Below are 19,430 nucleotides of genomic sequence, written 5' to 3' on the forward strand. Positions count from 1 at the left end.
TGCAGTGAGCAAGGGACTCATGTCTGAGCATACCCTTCCACGCTTAGGGTGGACAAAATAATTAACAACAAGGGGTGGTGATGGACAGAGTCTCTGAATTAAGCAGAAAACTCTCACCCAGTCAAGAGATCAGGGCTAGATCCAACACCGTTTTTTAGCTCACTACATCATCCCAGTTTCAGAACCTGGCTGTATGCAAATTAGTCTGTTCCTGTCCCAGTGCATGATGGGAACAGGGCAAACCAAACTACAAAGCCAATTCTTACACTGGAAAGGAAACAAGCTACCGGGGACCGGTTTCTGGCATTTCAGCCTCTTCGGCCCGGCTTGCTTGAATCCTGATGGTGCAGTGAGCAAGGGACTCATGTCTGAGCATACCCTTCCACGCTTAGGGTGGACAAAATAATTAACAACAAGGGGTGGTGATGGACAGAGTCTCTGAATTAAGCAGAAAACTCTCACCCAGTCAAGAGATCAGGGCTAGATCCAACACCGTTTTTTAGCTCACTACATCATCCCAGTTTCAGAACCTGGCTGTATGCAAATTAGTCTGTTCCTGTCCCAGTGCATGATGGGAACAGGGCAAACCAAACTACAAAGCCAATTCTTACACTGGAAAGGAAACAAGCTACCGGGGACCGGTTTCTGGCATTTCAGCCTCTTCGGCCCGGCTTGCTTGAATCCTGATGGTGCAGTGAGCAAGGGACTCATGTCTGAGCATACCCTTCCACGCTTAGGGTGGACAAAATAATTAACAACAAGGGGTGGTGATGGACAGAGTCTCTGAATTAAGCAGAAAACTCTCACCCAGTCAAGAGATCAGGGCTAGATCCAACACCGTTTTTTAGCTCACTACATCATCCCAGTTTCAGAACCTGGCTGTATGCAAATTAGTCTGTTCCTGTCCCAGTGCATGATGGGAACAGGGCAAACCAAACTACAAAGCCAATTCTTACACTGGAAAGGAAACAAGCTACCGGGGACCGGTTTCTGGCATTTCAGCCTCTTCGGCCCGGCTTGCTTGAATCCTGATGGTGCAGTGAGCAAGGGACTCATGTCTGAGCATACCCTTCCACGCTTAGGGTGGACAAAATAATTAACAACAAGGGGTGGTGATGGACAGAGTCTCTGAATTAAGCAGAAAACTCTCACCCAGTCAAGAGATCAGGGCTAGATCCAACACCGTTTTTTAGCTCACTACATCATCCCAGTTTCAGAACCTGGCTGTATGCAAATTAGTCTGTTCCTGTCCCAGTGCATGATGGGAACAGGGCAAACCAAACTACAAAGCCAATTCTTACACTGGAAAGGAAACAAGCTACCGGGGACCGGTTTCTGGCATTTCAGCCTCTTCGGCCCGGCTTGCTTGAATCCTGATGGTGCAGTGAGCAAGGGACTCATGTCTGAGCATACCCTTCCACGCTTAGGGTGGACAAAATAATTAACAACAAGGGGTGGTGATGGACAGAGTCTCTGAATTAAGCAGAAAACTCTCACCCAGTCAAGAGATCAGGGCTAGATCCAACACCGTTTTTTAGCTCACTACATCATCCCAGTTTCAGAACCTGGCTGTATGCAAATTAGTCTGTTCCTGTCCCAGTGCATGATGGGAACAGGGCAAACCAAACTACAAAGCCAATTCTTACACTGGAAAGGAAACAAGCTACCGGGGACCGGTTTCTGGCATTTCAGCCTCTTCGGCCCGGCTTGCTTGAATCCTGATGGTGCAGTGAGCAAGGGACTCATGTCTGAGCATACCCTTCCACGCTTAGGGTGGACAAAATAATTAACAACAAGGGGTGGTGATGGACAGAATCTCTGAATTAAGCAGAAAACTCTCACCCAGTCAAGAGATCAGGGCTAGATCCAACACCGTTTTTTAGCTCACTACATCATCCCAGTTTCAGAACCTGGCTGTATGCAAATTAGTCTGTTCCTGTCCCAGTGCATGATGGGAACAGGGCAAACCAAACTACAAAGCCAATTCTTACACTGGAAAGGAAACAAGCTACCGGGGACCGGTTTCTGGCATTTCAGCCTCTTCGGCCCGGCTTGCTTGAATCCTGATGGTGCAGTGAGCAAGGGACTCATGTCTGAGCATACCCTTCCACGCTTAGGGTGGACAAAATAATTAACAACAAGGGGTGGTGATGGACAGAGTCTCTGAATTAAGCAGAAAACTCTCACCCAGTCAAGAGATCAGGGCTAGATCCAACACCGTTTTTTAGCTCACTACATCATCCCAGTTTCAGAACCTGGCTGTATGCAAATTAGTCTGTTCCTGTCCCAGTGCATGATGGGAACAGGGCAAACCAAACTACAAAGCCAATTCTTACACTGGAAAGGAAACAAGCTACCGGGGACCGGTTTCTGGCATTTCAGCCTCTTCGGCCCGGCTTGCTTGAATCCTGATGGTGCAGTGAGCAAAGGACTCATGTCTGAGCATACCCTTCCACGCTTAGGGTGGACAAAATAATTAACAACAAGGGGTGGTGATGGACAGAGTCTCTGAATTAAGCAGAAAACTCTCACCCAGTCAAGAGATCAGGGCTAGATCCAACACCGTTTTTTAGCTCACTACATCATCCCAGTTTCAGAACCTGGCTGTATGCAAATTAGTCTGTTCCTGTCCCAGTGCATGATGGGAACAGGGCAAACCAAACTACAAAGCCAATTCTTACACTGGAAAGGAAACAAGCTACCGGGGACCGGTTTCTGGCATTTCAGCCTCTTCGGCCCGGCTTGCTTGAATCCTGATGGTGCAGTGAGCAAGGGACTCATGTCTGAGCATACCCTTCCACGCTTAGGGTGGACAAAATAATTAACAACAAGGGGTGGTGATGGACAGAGTCTCTGAATTAAGCAGAAAACTCTCACCCAGTCAAGAGATCAGGGCTAGATCCAACACCGTTTTTTAGCTCACTACATCATCCCAGTTTCAGAACCTGGCTGTATGCAAATTAGTCTGTTCCTGTCCCAGTGCATGATGGGAACAGGGCAAACCAAACTACAAAGCCAATTCTTACACTGGAAAGGAAACAAGCTACCGGGGACCGGTTTCTGGCATTTCAGCCTCTTCGGCCCGGCTTGCTTGAATCCTGATGGTGCAGTGAGCAAGGGACCCCGGAAGCTTGTTTCCTTCCCAGTGTAAGAATTGGCTTTTGTAGTCTGGTCTGCCCTGTTCCCATGATGCACTGGGCCAGGGACAGACTAATTTGCATACAGCCAGGTTCTGAAACTGGGATGGTGCAATGAGCTAAAAAACGGTGTTGGATCTAGCCCTGATCTCTTGACTGGGTGAGAGTACTCTGCTTAATTCAGAGACTCTGTCCATCACCACCCCTTGTTGTAATTAATTTTGTCCACCCTAAGCGTGGAAGGGTATGCTCAGATGTGAGTCCCTTGCTCATTGCACCATCAGGATTCAAGCAAGCCGGGCCGAAGACGCCTGAAATGGCAGAAACCGGTCCCCGGAAGCTTGTTTCCTTCCCAGTGTAAGAATTGGCTTTTGTAGTCTGGTCTGCCCTGTTCCCATGATGCACTGGGCCAGGGACAGACTAATTTGCATACAGCCAGGTTCTGAAACTGGGATGGTGCAATGAGCTAAAAAACGGTGTTGGATCTAGCCCTGATCTCTTGACTGGGTGAGAGTACTCTGCTTAATTCAGAGACTCTGTCCATCACCACCCCTTGTTGTAATTAATTTTGTCCACCCTAAGCGTGGAAGGGTATGCTCAGATGTGAGTCCCTTGCTCATTGCACCATCAGGATTCAAGCAAGCCGGGCCGAAGACGCCTGAAATGGCAGAAACCGGTCCCCGGAAGCTTGTTTCCTTCCCAGTGTAAGAATTGGCTTTTGTAGTCTGGTCTGCCCTGTTCCCATGATGCACTGGGCCAGGGACAGACTAATTTGCATACAGCCAGGTTCTGAAACTGGGATGGTGCAATGAGCTAAAAAACGGTGTTGGATCTAGCCCTGATCTCTTGACTGGGTGAGAGTACTCTGCTTAATTCAGAGACTCTGTCCATCACCACCCCTTGTTGTAATTAATTTTGTCCACCCTAAGCGTGGAAGGGTATGCTCAGATGTGAGTCCCTTGCTCATTGCACCATCAGGATTCAAGCAAGCCGGGCCGAAGACGCCTGAAATGGCAGAAACCGGTCCCCGGAAGCTTGTTTCCTTCCCAGTGTAAGAATTGGCTTTTGTAGTCTGGTCTGCCCTGTTCCCATGATGCACTGGGCCAGGGACAGACTAATTTGCATACAGCCAGGTTCTGAAACTGGGATGGTGCAATGAGCTAAAAAACGGTGTTGGATCTAGCCCTGATCTCTTGACTGGGTGAGAGTACTCTGCTTAATTCAGAGACTCTGTCCATCACCACCCCTTGTTGTAATTTCTTTTGTATTGTAGCACAAGTCATTTGAATGGTACTTCTTTGGAGTATGCCCATCATGTATTTCTTCCTTGTACACAACTGAAGTCGGGAAACGAGAGCGATGGTGTGCTTTCGGAATATCTTGTTTGTATTGAAAAAAAAAGTAAACTCTATTTCCTCTTTATTAGTGAAATCTGTACTAAGTTCGGATCATATATTGGAAATAATCACTGTAATGCTGTTCCAAGTGCAAAAGGTAACCAAGTCTGACACCATCAAACCTATGCCTAGGATATATCCCCATTTGGAAGAACTGCTAAATGACAGGCCACTTTCATTCGTCCCCTCGGGAGAGTTGAGAGATATCTTCGTTCAAGCGGGAATACCTCTCTATTTGTTGCCTCCCAGCGAACCCAATGGTAACCTTGAAAAGGAAGAGCTCTGTTTAAGTAAAATATTTTGGGAGGACGAATTAGATTCCTCCTTTGGGAAAGTCTATACTAAAACTCTTCCCTTTGTTAAATAATGGTAAAAAGGGAGGTCCTGGAGAAATTAAGAAAATTAGGGGTCACGTTAAGTAGGTGGGTAGGGGAGGGAGGGGAAGGGCCCAATTCCATCTACCTCTCAGGCCTATCACCCCAACTTGTCGGAGAAGGAAGGGATGAAAGCAGGAAAGAGGGGAAGCCCTGTAATAAAACACAAGGGGGAAAACATGAAAAATAAATATAAAAAGACTAGACAATTCTCCAAACGAAAAGCGGCAAAACTATATTTTTTACAGATCCCTTAAAGCCAGAGTAATAATCAAATAACAATGGAGGAGGGAGGGCCTATACCCCAGCCTGATGTGGGTGCTCCAATGGAGCCCCACATATTGGACCTGCAAAAAAGCCTTTTTTTTATAACCAAGATAGAGGAAGCTGGCAACTCCACTAAGGATTTTTTTTAAACTGTCAATCTGCTGGCTAAACCGCAGCAGGACAATGTTTTTAAGCAAGACCAAGCCATGTGTAATAAAGTGGCCCTATTTTTCAGAATAAGGTGCAAGGGATCTATAAAGACCTCCTGAGCACTCCAGGGATTCAGGATAGTCAAGGCAAACTGCCAGCGGTCCAATCAACTCACTGCAGACTATCCTGTTTCCAGACAATTACGAATGACGAGGTACAAAAACTCCTCCTCTCCATAAAATCCAGCTCTCCCACAGACCCTTGCCCTCCTGCCATCATGCACCTGGCCACCAGGAAGATCTGTGACAATCTCACACCTCTTGTTAACCAAGTTCTAGAATCAGGCAACTACCCAATAACTTGGAAAAAAGCATCCATCAGGCCTATTCTTAAAAAACCGACCTTGGACCCAACTGAACCAAAAAACTATTAGCTCAATTGCTTGCCTACCGATAGTAGCAGAAATACTGGAGAAGTCAGTAAACAAAGCGTTGACTGTCTATCTAGATGCCAAAAATCTACTGGACTCTACACAGCCTGGTTTCTGATCTTGCCACTCCACCGAATTATCCCTGATTACTGTAACCAAAGAGATCCGCACAATAGTGGACAGGGGGGCAGAGCGGTCCTCATACTCCTAGATCTGTCGGCTGCATTTGACTAACCCTGGGCGTCAGATTCGGCTACGCCCACGGAGTAGGCGTAGTGTTGCCTTCTACGCATTTTGCGTAGACAGCGTAGCCGGCAACACTACGCCCACTCCGTGAGCGTAGCCGAGTCGGCCGCCACCCGCCTCCCTCCCGCCCTCCCCTAGATACATTATTTAAGCAGCTAGCCTGAAAAATACCATTAAAAAGCACTTACCTTGTCCGGCGCTCGTCCGGGGCTCCCTCATTGAATAGCGTCGTTTCCTGGATACCAATGCGCATGCGCGGCCGCCCGCGCATGCGCATTGGTATCCAGGAAACGACGCTATTCAATGAGGGAGCCCCGGACGAGCGCCGGACAAGGTAAGTGCTTTTTAATTGTATTTTTCAGGCTAGCTGCTTAAATAATGAATGTAGGGGAGAGCGGGAGGGAGGTGCGTAGTGGGGCTACACGGAGTGCGGGAGTGGGCGTAGCTTCTCGCCCACTCCACGTAGCTCCGCGGAGCCCCACTACGCCCACTACGCCCAGGCTTACATTTGACACCGTGAATCACACGGTGTTAGTGCAGTGGCTGAGGGACGTGGGGACAAAGACTCTGCCCTGGCCTCCTCTCCTCCTTTTTGGAGGCGAGGGAGCAGAGGCTGAACTGGGATGGTCTGCAATCGGACAGTTTCCAACTTCCATGTGGCGTCCCGCAGGGCTCAGCCCTATCCCCGACAATGTTTAACATCTACATCTCCCCGTTGGCTAGACTTATCAGGAGGCATGGTTTTGTCCTGGTCTCATATGCTGATGACTCCCAGCTTGTTATCTCTATTACCAATCAGCCTGAGTCCACAGCCGCTATGTTTCATGTCTGTCTCACTGAGATCATGACCTGGATGAACCATAGCTTCCTGAAAATTACCACTGACAAAATGGAGGTAACAGAATTTGGCCCTAGACGGCCACTGTGGAATGATTCCTGAAGGCCGACTGAGGCCGGAGAATGCCCATGCCCTGTACCCAAGGTCAGGAACCGCGGGGTTATTTTTGATGACCAATTGAATTTTTCTGCCCAGGTAAATAGTCTCACTTCCTCTCGCTTCTTTTTACTAAAAACCTTGAGAAAAATCTTTCTGTTTATCTCACAGGAATTGCAAAAGACGGTGGTGGTGGCACTCTTCTTGTCTAAACTGAACTATTGCAATGCCCTTTTTATGGGCATTGACAAACCCCAGATGAGAAAACTGCAATCTTTACAGAATGCCGCAGCCAGACCACTTCTAAGCATACCCAAAGGACAATCAACTTTGGCGCTAATTAAGTCACTACACTGGCTCCCTGTCCAGCAGAGGGTGGAATTTAAGGCTTTATGCCTCATGCACAAAACCTTTATGGTGGCGGTGCTGATAATATACAAAGAATGTTCACATCTTATACTCCCCAAGCACCCTTAGATCTGCTAATTTGGGCCTCATCCAGATTACTAAAATCAGACCGGCAAGATGGGGGGCAGGACTCTATCGAATTGCGCAGCAAAGTTATGGAATAAAATGCCCATGGCCATGAAATTTCAATCAACCCAATCAGCATCTCTTTAGGAAGGACTTGAAAACATGACTGTTCACCTCTACATTAGTCCTCCCGGTAATACAGGGCGTACTTTCTTTCCACATACTCTAGCAGCAAGACGCCACGGCAATGAAGCGCTCTATAAACATAAACATGTTGTATATGATATCAGCTGGGAGTCGGGGGGCCCTGGAACAGTAGTATCTCCAGTAAACCTGTTGCAGGCCCCACAAGTATCTCATCCTCCTGTGACTAATGAACTGGTTGTTTCTTCGGGAAGGGAAATGCAAATGGGAGGTGGGGTTTCTATGTACCAGACATGGTCTGGGGTACCTGGAGCTAGGGTGGAGGAGAACCTAGAGGTGGGGCACCAAACACAGAGGAGTTCTCAGGTAGAGATGAAAAGAACTCTCTCATGGGCCACATTCTTGTCGTATAGAAATATAAAGGCCCCACTTTCAACTATTGTGTCCCATTCGAATACTCAGCCCAATGGAGGTGCACAAGTTGGTAGTCGAAGTGATAGGGTGCCTCTTTGGGTCCCCGCAAAGGACGCCACAAAGAAAATCAGTGTGGTGCAAAATGTTCTATCTCCCATTGTGGACTTCACTTGGCTATTTGACAATGAATAATATCCAGTAATTAGAGGATTCGTTCTTAGTTTATTCTCAAAATAGAGGCACTCAAGTTGATATCAAGTAGGGACATGTTAAATGTGAAGATTAATTTACATGACCCTTTTTCTTACTCCAGAGTTACTTTTTGCTCCTTAATTGTTGCCAATCTGGTCATGAGGCATTGTGAGCACTTTCTGAAACGAGGGCTTGATATAATTCCTGTTTTAGAATATGAGGAACATTGTATTATGTGTCCCACAACTCAATGTTCGAAAGCTCCTAGGGCAGTTACCTCTGCGGCACTAGAAGCGATGTGTCCTGATTTGGAGTATTCATTGTGCAATGGCAAAAATATTGTGGCTTCGCTGGACAAAAGAGGTTGTTCCATACATTTGATGTCAGATGCGGTAGCTGTTTCTCAGCCCCCAGATATAGATGATGAATCGGCCCAGTGGGTTAGAAGAGCTTTGCATAACATCTGCCCGATAGCAGAAAGGAGCGTTCCTTTGAGGTAGCGTGGGGGGGGGGGGTTAATTTTGCTAGGAATATGGCAGGTTTGGGTCATAACGAGACGAAATTGAATTTTTGGAAAACCGCGAGTCCTTTAATTATATGTTAGTAACTTGGTCCTGCAAAGAGTTTTATTGTATTGGCTATTTTGTTTTTTCCTGTTACGCTAAGCACTCTGAAAGGGGACACGCTAGTGGGTGTGGGTCTCCATTTTGCTTAAGAACTCAGTTAACTGGAATCAGAAGGTTTCTTGCCATACTTCAAATTTCTTGATTTGCCTGACACTGGCATGTCTGGGAGACTCCGGCAGGTAAACCTTTTTACTTGTGGCAAATGTATATATCCCTCCAGGGAGAAACTTTGATTATCTGTTGAGTGTACTCTTTTTATATATTCACGATATAGCTACTAGGGAACAATGCCCCCCTAGTGGTATTAGTGGGAGACTTAAACGCTAAAATCTCCAACTCTGCTCTGGAGATTTATGAACACTGATAAAGAGGGCATTTGGCATACCAGAAAAAATAAAAACGGATAAGCGGGGCTTCTCCGTGCTTGATAGCATAAGGAGTACAGACCTTGTTATTTTAAATGGGAGAGAGCCTGTCAATAAAATAGCACAATTTACTTTTCACTCCCATCACACTCAGCCTTTTAGACTATGTGATTATTTCTTATCTAATGTTTGAGGTTTGTGAAAATCTATGTGTCCTCCCATTGGTATAGAGCAACCATAGTGTAGTGGGAATGACAGTGTTTTTTTATCTACCTATACTTGATCCAGGGAACTTGGGCCAAGGTATGATGGTTTTTAATAAAGCAAATGGACGTTAAAAAATATCTCTGAAGTAGGTTCGATATTGAAGAAGGCTAATGAAGAACAGCAGGGTTATACATTTGCTAATAATATACATTTTTTTTAGGCTCAAATGGAAAACACGCAATTTAAGCTCTAATTCTGATGATCTCCATTTGCCAAAACAGGGTGCATCCTCGTTGAAATTGCTAAATCAAGAAATTAATCGTCTAGCTCGAAAACAGTTCATACAATTCTCTATGGCTCAACAACAGGAAATTAATTGCCTCAAGTGAGTAAGAAACCATCGTAAACTTAGCGTCAAGAGAAGGGAGATTAACGCTAAGTGGATTGGGTCGAGGGAAGTCGCAAGGGCCAAAGATTCAAGAAAGCACTGGCACATGATCGCAGAATATTGTGATTCAAGGCAGCAGGCTTTGCCTATACTGATCCCAGAAAAGGAGTGCGTATATATCCGTATTATATAAAAACATTAGACCAGAAGCTCCTGTGACGCTTGGGGTGGAGGAGTTTTCTCTTCTTGAATATGGCCCCCCGTCAGGGGATGAAGTAGTAGGTTTCATATAAAACACCAGAACCTCCGGTACAAAAGGGCCGGATGGAATTCCGATTATGTTATTTAAAAAGGAGTCAGCAGCATGGGGAGCTCTTTTAGCGCCATTGTTTAATCTTTGTTTTCGTACGAGTAATATTCCCCCCTCTTGGAAGGGGAGTATTATAGTCCCTTTGTATAAAAAGAGTCTGAAAACTTCATCCGCTAGTTTCAGACAGATTGCTCTGTTAGATGCCTTGGGTAAATTATTCGCAAAAAGCATATTATGTCATCTGCAGCAATGGGCCCCTGTCCAGAATATTTTACCACTAGAACAAGCTGGTTTTTAAACAGAACCATTGTACCTTGGACAATATCGCAGTCGTTCAGACCATTGTGGAGAAATATGTTTTTTCACAAACTATGCCTGTTTATATGGCATTATAGAACTACATACAGACACCTGGTGCCAAGTTTTGATGGGAGGTTTGCTGGGGTTGTCATGAAAGATCAAAACATATATTGGGCTTAAGCAGGGTTGCCTGTTGGCCCCTCTTATGTTTTCTTTGTATATATCTGATCTCCCCGGCGCTTCCAACTCAGTGAGGGGGGATGCCCCCAGAATTGGTATGATGTCCACCCTCACAAGACCTCTGTGACAAACTCAGCACCTTTTTCCACCACAAAATCAGGAGCATCTACAACAACTTTGATGAAGACAACCAACACACTGAACCCTCACCAACCACCCCGACACCATGAAGCCAACCATGGACAACTAGACAGCCCTCACCAACAAAGACACACTGAAGATGATGAACTCCACTCTGGGGCCCCCACGGACCCCTGCCCCCACCACATTTTCAAAAGAGCTGCTGACACCATCACACCCATGCTCCACCACACCATCAATCGCTCCCTGCCAACCGCATCATTCTCCAACGACTGGAAACATGCCGAGATCAACCCCCTTTTCAAAAAACCCTCGTCGAACCCCACCGAACTCAAAAACTACAGACACATCTCCGTGCACTCTTTCCCAGCAAAAATCATCGAGAAAGTCATCAACAGCCAACACGCCACATTCATCGAAGAGCACAACATCCTCGACTCCTCTCAATCCGACTTCAGAAAAAAAGGCAGCACGGAAACCACCCTCTTCGCCACAATAGATGACATCCTCACCCTACTGGACAAAGGAGAAACAGCAGCCCTCATCCTCCTTGACCTCTCAGCGGCGTTCGAAACAGTCTCTCACAACACCCTAAGACACAGACTCCACGACGCAGGGATTCAAGACAAGGCCCTCAACTGGATCCGCTCCTTCCTCCCCGGCAGAACGCAGCGGGTCAGACTCCCTCCTTTCCTCTCAGACCCTACACCAACCCCCTGCGGAGTCTCCTGGGGGTCAACCCTCAGCCCTACGCTCTACAGCATCTACATGGCTCCGCTCGCCCCCATCGTCAGAACCTACAAATTGAACATTGTGTCATACGCAGACGACACCCAACTCACCCTCTCCCTATCCAACAAACGCCAGACACAATTTTCAAGGAAGCATGGAAGCTGTCGCCAAATGGATGAACAGCAGCTGCCTTCAACTAAACACCAACAAAACAGAAGTACTCATCATAGGCCCACACACCAATGCCTGAACGACACCTGGTGGCCCCCCCGCCCTCGGAAGACCGCCCACCCCCACGGACCACACACACAACCTGGGAATCATCCTGGATTCCGAACTCAAAATGGACCACCAGATCAACGCAGTATCATCCTCCTGCTTCCACACCCTCCGCCTCACTATCTTGACTTGTGACAGTAACAATTTGTTCCAACGAAATGGCAGCTGGTGTGCTTGATTTCACAATGAAATGTATGTAGGCTTTAGCCATCTTGGAAGGGGTACCATGTACCTGTAAAGGCACTCATAAGAAGAAGTTGACAGGGTTTGGATTTTTCCCTGGGCGGTGCACAATTGTGTAGCTGTAAGTTTGTAAATGTTGACCCTAACGTTCAATGCAAAGAGGCATCTTGGCCTTTGATTGCCGAAGATGGTCAATAATGCTTGATGATCCGTCACAAGCATGAAAGGCTTTCTGTAGGAAAGTACCGATTTTTGCAGATTTACCCCCACTTGTTGCCTGACAACTGATGCAACCTGACTTGCTGTGCCCTCGGTCCCTGCCAATCAGGTTTCCAGGCCCTGTGTTCTTTCCAAAGACTGCACCTTTGTACCTACAATTGGCACATCTCCGGCCACAGGGAAGCCCTTTGTAAAATATACCGTAGGTACCAAGGGCACTGTGACCAGAGAAGACATCTAAAGACTGCAGTACCTATTGTGCCACCCTAAAGGCCCTGTATCTTAACACCCACACACTGCCATTGCAGGCGGCGTGCTTTGTTGGTCCCGACCTGCACACCCTTTATCTCTCCTAAATCTAGTATTATGGGGAACCCTGAACCTTGCCTCCTCAGATTCAAGGAAGAAAGAGGAAAGACCGAAGAGCCGTGCTGACCCTGGAAAAAGTAGAGAACACCAACTGCTTTGACCACAGCCCTACCGTCCTATTCCGTCTATGTCCTGCCTACAGAAAGAACCCCTGTGAGTCCAGGAGGCCAGTAACCTCTGGAGGACCTACCCTGCTACCATCTTTCGGCTCTGTCTCCCACGAGCACCTGATTTGCTCAAGCAAAGACTCGCCCACAGAATGCGGATTCCGGCGACTCTGTGATTCTGCACCACTCTGCACCTGATGCCCATGGCCCAAGTTCGAGTAGCCCAACACAACAAGGATGTCTCCCCATCGATCCTGGCCTGGTATCTGGTGATCCTCAACCTCCCTCAAGCTTCGAAATGATGCCTGCAGCCTCAACCTGAAGGGCCGGAACTGGAGCTGGTAAGAAAACACCACGCCAGAAGACACCAGTGCACCCGACAACACGGCCTGGGTGGCTCACCCGATGGTGTCCAGGCATCCCTCAAGAATCCAACTTACCTCTTCAGCCAGTGGTTGCCTTCAGTAGGTCTCTATGCCCGAGCCTGCAGTAACTTCACACAACCAAAGGTCTCCATTGAAACACACAGGGTCCCGATGTCCTTTTTGCACATGGCACCCGGCTGCCCCAGTGCCACCGGTGGTGCTGCTCCTGTGCTGATTGTTGGCCCCTGCAGTGCTGACCTCAACAATCAGGACCTTTGCTCCCACAACCGAGTGGCCTGCTCATGAGCAGTCCCTAACTGATGGCCCCCTTGGCCCCTTGGCTAACATTAGGCTCCTGCACTCTGCAGCCAGCTGCCCCAGTGCCGCTGGTGGTGCAACTTAAGTGGCAACCTTGGGGAACCTTGGTCCTAACTCCCAAAACTCCCACTCATAGGTTGTGTACTTACCCGGTAAACCACTAACACTTTTCTCCTATTGGAACCCATGTTAAGAGATTTTGGGGCCTAAAATGTTCTCTGTTGAACTGATGTTTGTATGGGGAAAAGAGAACTAAACTTCAAATGTATAAAACGTCTTACTTACCTGGTATTGTGAGATCCTAATGTGTGGTATCTAGGCATATCACCCCCAGTACTCAAAGTAACCCACAAGCAATTAAAAAGTAATGTGAATTACTGTGTAATTTAAACTGTTTCCAAAGCATTTACAAACCTGTAGTTATTGCAACTTCAATCAAAACTGCATTTCCTTGAACAGTCTTGCATTTGAGAGTATATTTTACTTACCTGTGCCAAGTCCTGCTTGGTCCTAAAATAAAACATAAGTATAACTTTTTTAACTTACCTAATTGGTCTGGATTCTGTCTCTGAGTGTGTGTAATCAGTCCTTGATTGAGTGAATACGATAAATGCTTAACACACCCTCTGGATAAGCCTAATTGCTCCCCCACACTAACACAAAGAGAGCTGTTAGTACTTAGCTAATTGAGCCTCTGCTATACCTCTGGGGGCTCCCTGGACTCTGTGCGGACTGCACCTCATTTTGGTATAGCATATACAGAGCCAGCTTCCTACACTTTCCATTAAAGAATACGTGGAAATGTTTAACGCCCACTCCACTGCTAAGCTTTCTATCTCAGGTTGTGAATAAGCACGTTCAGTTTGGGACAAACTCCTGCTTGCATATGCCACAACATGTCTTTGAGCATTTGCTGTCCTGTGCAAGGATTGTGCCTACCTCTACTGGGCTAGTATCAGCAACAACCTCTGTATGAAGCTTTGGATCAAAGTATGCCAATTCAGTAGCATTCTTGAGAGCTTGTTGATTCGCTTGAAATTTTCCTCGCATTCATGTGACCAATGAAAGGAAACATTCTTTTTCATCAAGTCTTCTAATGGGGCACTTACGGTGGTAAAGTCTTGTATGTATCTAGAACAGTAGCTGACCATACCAAAAATGAATGTAACATGGAAACATCTTGTGGGGAACGGCAGTTAACAACGTTTGCACTTTAGCTGGATTGGGTGTCATAACCGCTTCAGAAAAGATATCCCCAAAGAATTTAGTTTAGTCTAACGGAACTCACATTTATCGGCATTCAAAGTTAAACCTGCATCAACAAGTAAATGACTCACTTGCATGAGAGTTTTATCATGCTCTTTCTGTTTAGCTCCGAAAACAAATATGTCATCATTATAGTTGAAAGCATTCATGTAAGGGTGTAGGATATGTTGAATGACATCTTGAAAAAGCTTGGCAGCTGACACCCTGAAACTTAAGGCCTCGAGTTTGACGGTGCGGGAGTGGGACCGCCCGCATCACGAAACCAATGTTTGAACTGCCCACCAGATTAGGAGTTTTCCTCTGTCTGGTGGACTTTTCTTTGGTGTTCTCATGGCAGTGCCTATGAAATAGGCATCACAATGGGAACATCAAAGGCGCTACCTGCACATCATGGACTACTGCAATCCATGCCGGGCAGGTACTGGGGTGCATGCACACAGATGGGGAACATGTTGTGCATGAGGTACCAAGGGGCCCTGTAGGCTCCCTTTGATTCCTCACGGCCACACTTTTCATGGCAGTCACACCATCATGAAAAGTATGGCAGTGAGGAAACTCATAAAATGCTTACAGGGGCAGTGGCCCTGCCAAGCATATTGCGGCCTCAATAACCGCCGTACCACCGCCAGTGATCTCTGATCCCTGGCAGTTTTGCTGGTCTCGGGGTGGTACGACAAGCCTGTTCCTAATATAGCTGTCGGAAGATAGCCCCTGCTGCGCCCCTATGAGTCTGGCCATCTTTGGACCACCACACTCGTAAATCCCCCTTAGTCTATTATAACGGAACAGACTAATATTTGTAGAAAAGGTTGTAATGTACCAGCACTTCTCCTCAAGTTACAAATAATGATATCCTTTATGCAAATCAAGGTGATAGAAGATCTTCGCACCATTCAATTGTCTTATCATGTCAGAAATGTGCAGACCTGTATGTTGTTCTCTTTTAATTGCCTTGTTCGCTTGATGCATTTCAATGCAGATGCATGCAGCTTCTTGACTGTCCTTTTTGGGTACTTCCACTACGGGAGAAACCCATTGCTTTGGACTGGAAGAGCATTCAATGATATCATGTTTGAGTAATGATTCAGGTTCTTTTGCAACAGCCTTCTGTAAATGAAATGCAATTTGTCTATGTATTTGAGCAATAGGACGAACATCCTCGTTGATGTGCAATTGTACTTTCATTATCCTAACCCATGAAATACCGATGGGAACTGGCACTGATATCAGCCCCATATCAGCAGTTGTGTCAGACCTAAGTAAACCGGTGTTAGACGCCATAACCTGAGGTACATGATTAGGTGCTAGTACTTTTGTTTGCTTATGCTTCATCATTGCTTCAAATGAACCTTGACCTTTTAATGGCATTGATGAATCGCATGTATACAAAATAGTTTTCGATGGCATAAGTTGTGGCAATAGAGATAGTTCATTGTATTTCTCTTCAAGCATTATGTTTATCGACGCACCACTGTCAATAATACCAGGTATTAAACAACCCTTTACTTTTGATGTCATCTTCAGACAATGCTTGAATGACTTTGGGCTTTTTCAGGTTGATTTTTCTTTGACTTGTATTTTTCTTCACAAGTGGCCAGTCCAACATGCTCATGTTTTTTTGAGGTGAAGATTGACATTGCACAACCATCGTCTTGACTTTCACTTGATGTTGATACTGAAGAACTTTTGGATGATGATTTAGATAATGATAGACTTTGGTTGGTGTCGATGTGCCTCAGCTTGCGTTGTCGCTTGACCATGTGGGCATGCGTCAAATGTCGCTTCTGAAGCATTCAGGCAGCCATTTTGTCTTCGCGTCGTGATGCACTTACTTTTTCCTTCACCTTGCAAATAGTCACAAAATGGTTTGCCTTACCACAACCTTTGCCAACCTGTCCATAGGACAGACATTTACCTTTGTGTGGAAACAAAAGAATGCCTGGTAAACTTACACCATTTCATAGGCTGAAACATGTCGACTGATACTAATACTAATTGGAATGACTGATACTAATACTAATTGGAATTAACCAAACCATTTTATTTGGCTAAAATTCCTAACACATAATAATTGTTTTTATCTGTGTCTGAGGGATCTATTATTAAAACATTTTTGATACTCATTAGACACTGTTAGAGTATTCTCACTGCACGCCTATTTCACGAAACCCGCTCCGCAGTAAATCTGGTGTCGCAGCACACCAAAAAGTTACTCGACCTTTTTGGTGGGGCCCTATGATGAAGCATGACACCGACCAGGTCGGTGTGTGAGGGTTTTCTTACCTACCTAAGTTGGGTCAGGTAATGTCTTTTTTCCTTTTTTCTGCTCCTTTATGTGGTTACTGTCATACCACTGACCACTCTTCTTGTGTTGGAAACAAAAATCCACACCTGAAGCACAACATGGAGACATCACTCTGTGTCAGTCTGCCTGATGCTTTGGGTTACTTTTGATGTTCATGACAGACCTACTCTGGATACCTCCGGCCTCCATGTCAGCCACTTGTTGATCGGCATGCTCTTCAGCTCTTGCAGCCATGATAACTCGCTCAAGACTAAGTTTCTTTCCGCATTCGCCATCTAAATGAATCTGACAGGCATCCGTCAATAACTCAGAGACATGTAGCTTCCTCATCATTAAATTCGTTGAACTTACAGTGTTTGATGAGCGTATCCAGGCTCTCAACAAATTTGTCAATGGTTTCACCAACCTTTTGTCATTTTTGACTGAAAATGTATCTTTCATAATCTTCATTTTGCATTGGATTGAACTTGCGATTCGGTGTTTCTTTGTTTTGACGGTATGTTATTTGGTGAGCTAGCTGCACTTTCCTTGTGACTTCTTTTACACCTTCACCAGCAAGATTTTTATTTTTTTATTTTTTCTTTGTCCTCATCTCCACCATGGTTGTAATCTGTCGAATCTCTGGACTGGGAAGAGAGAAAGACAGGCAGTGAATGTGACATGCAAACTCAGTATGAACTGGTAGGGGTACGACCGATTTGTGGAGTTGCCAAAACCCAGATGCTGTGTCGATCACTCTGCACATTCTACCCCCAGCAACTTATTGGACGGATACTCAACCATCAGCCAGTTTCCTTATTGCTTGAATCAACCTTTATACCCAACAAAGAAGGCGAGGTTGCACAGCAGAGTAAGTATATCATGGCTTCGTAATCATCGGACGTGGGAAAAAAAAAAACCCACACCTCTAGCAAGATTCTTAAGGTATTTGATAATCTTCTTATTATTCGTTTCTTCTAGTTATCAATGAGGTCATTAAGTGTCTCTGTCCAAGCTGTCCATCTGTCGCCAATATTCACTGAGACAAGCCAAGGCGGGTACGCCGATACGGCGGGTTGACGTATTATGCTCAAAGAAGCTGAGTGTGTGTTTGAGTCCAGTGTCTGGCAGAGAGGCAGGGTCAAAACGCCGGGTGGCGGTGGATGGTGGAGAGCCTGGGAGCAGGAAAACTGTGGCGATCCACGAGGTGTGTGCATACTATGAGGCATGTGTGCCTGTACTCTGGTATAGACAAGGCCGGAAGACATTTGAGCCGTCTGGCTAACCCGGGTGGGGTTGCCACAACGTTCGGCTCATCACTAGCCCGCCCCATCATCCATTAGCATCTCTAACTCAACTCAGCATAATTACAGTGCCGACCACCGACCCAGTACATTACCACCCATCTATCACATTGAGTCAACCGCACACTCTAGACCAGGTTGGAAGTCTCAGCGGTTGCAAGGGGCTTGCCTTCCTTATTTCTCCAAACATGGAACAGCCCTGAAGAGTCACAGGACCACTCCTAGTGACGAAACACGTGTTGGATGGTTGTTTGGTTCAATACAGTCGTTGCTTCATGATAAAAAACGTTTCAAACTTACACTGGTGTCGACCACTGCATCTATAAGACGTATAAAACTTACACCAACATTGTGTTATCACCACTATGTGTGCCCAGGACTGTGCTCTTCTTTTTAATTATTGTTCAAAAATTGAGCACAATAAGGTAAGTAGATTTTTGATATCTCTAGTGGAAAAGGTCTTTGAAAAAGTACACTTTATGCTGCATGAATGCCTAGCCGAGTTAAGTCACTTCTCCTGCCTCAACTTTCTCTTAGTGGTGGTAAAAGCACTCTAATCAAGTGTGAGGTGTTTCATGGTCAGAGAACAATACACCAAGGACTGAAGGTAGGTAGGCTTATTTGGGGTAAACACTAACCACTTACCTGGGATGGGCCATTTAGCAGGCTACAGGAACTCTTGCCAATATAAAGGACAAGAGTATCAGCCTTTGTTTTAACATAAATATACCACATGAAGGTCTAAGTGACAGAACACTCTCCTCGAAAATAAGCTCTAAAACATTGATTTCTGCTTACGGCAAGAGGGAAAATTGGTCCCAAATCAGGGATCCCCAGAGATTCACAGATCATCCCTCGGGCTAGCCTTTGGCGGGGTCTCAGAACTCCTGAATGAGGAGCATAACTTCTGCTATCTTGGATAGAGACATCTCTGCAGGTTTACAGACAAGTGGAATAGTGCTGAAAAAGAGGGTTGAGTTTTGTGAAATGTCTGCTTGAATAGTGCTTAAGGAAATCTCCAACCAAAGGCTAGTGCACTGGCAAAACAAATACTCCATCACCAATTGTTCAGATCATTCCTGGAACTGGAAGAATCACAATTATGACTGGCTGGGGGAAGATGTCTGAAAGGACTGAAGGGCTACTGATCTCCACATGCACCCAGGGACAGAAACTGCTTTTCAGCTCCTGTTTACTACCTCATGGCCACAAACACTGTGAGTGGATTGCACAGTTCTCTGTAAACACCTTGGCTCAAGAGAGACCTGAACACTAGAATCTTTCCTAAGGACCTGTGAGGTGTAATGGATTTCCTTGCATTAACAAGA

The 19,430-nt window shown here is 46.0% G+C and overlaps 1 protein-coding gene across 1 annotated transcript in view; it reads right to left on the minus strand.

The window, feature by feature from the left end:
• SH2D4B (SH2 domain containing 4B) overlaps positions 1-19,430 on the minus strand; it is a 1,011,831-nt gene that overhangs the window by 404,308 nt on the left and 588,093 nt on the right. Inside the window, exon 10 of the mRNA XM_078643357.1 lies at positions 13,219-13,247. Within this exon, the coding sequence (XP_078499483.1) occupies positions 13,219-13,247 (29 nt within the window). The remainder of the gene's footprint in view (positions 1-13,218; positions 13,248-19,430) is intronic.

The sequence above is a fragment of the Lissotriton helveticus genome, chromosome 5_1 (assembly GCF_964261635.1).
Source record: "Lissotriton helveticus chromosome 5_1, aLisHel1.1, whole genome shotgun sequence".
NCBI classification, from domain to species: domain Eukaryota; kingdom Metazoa; phylum Chordata; class Amphibia; order Caudata; family Salamandridae; genus Lissotriton; species Lissotriton helveticus.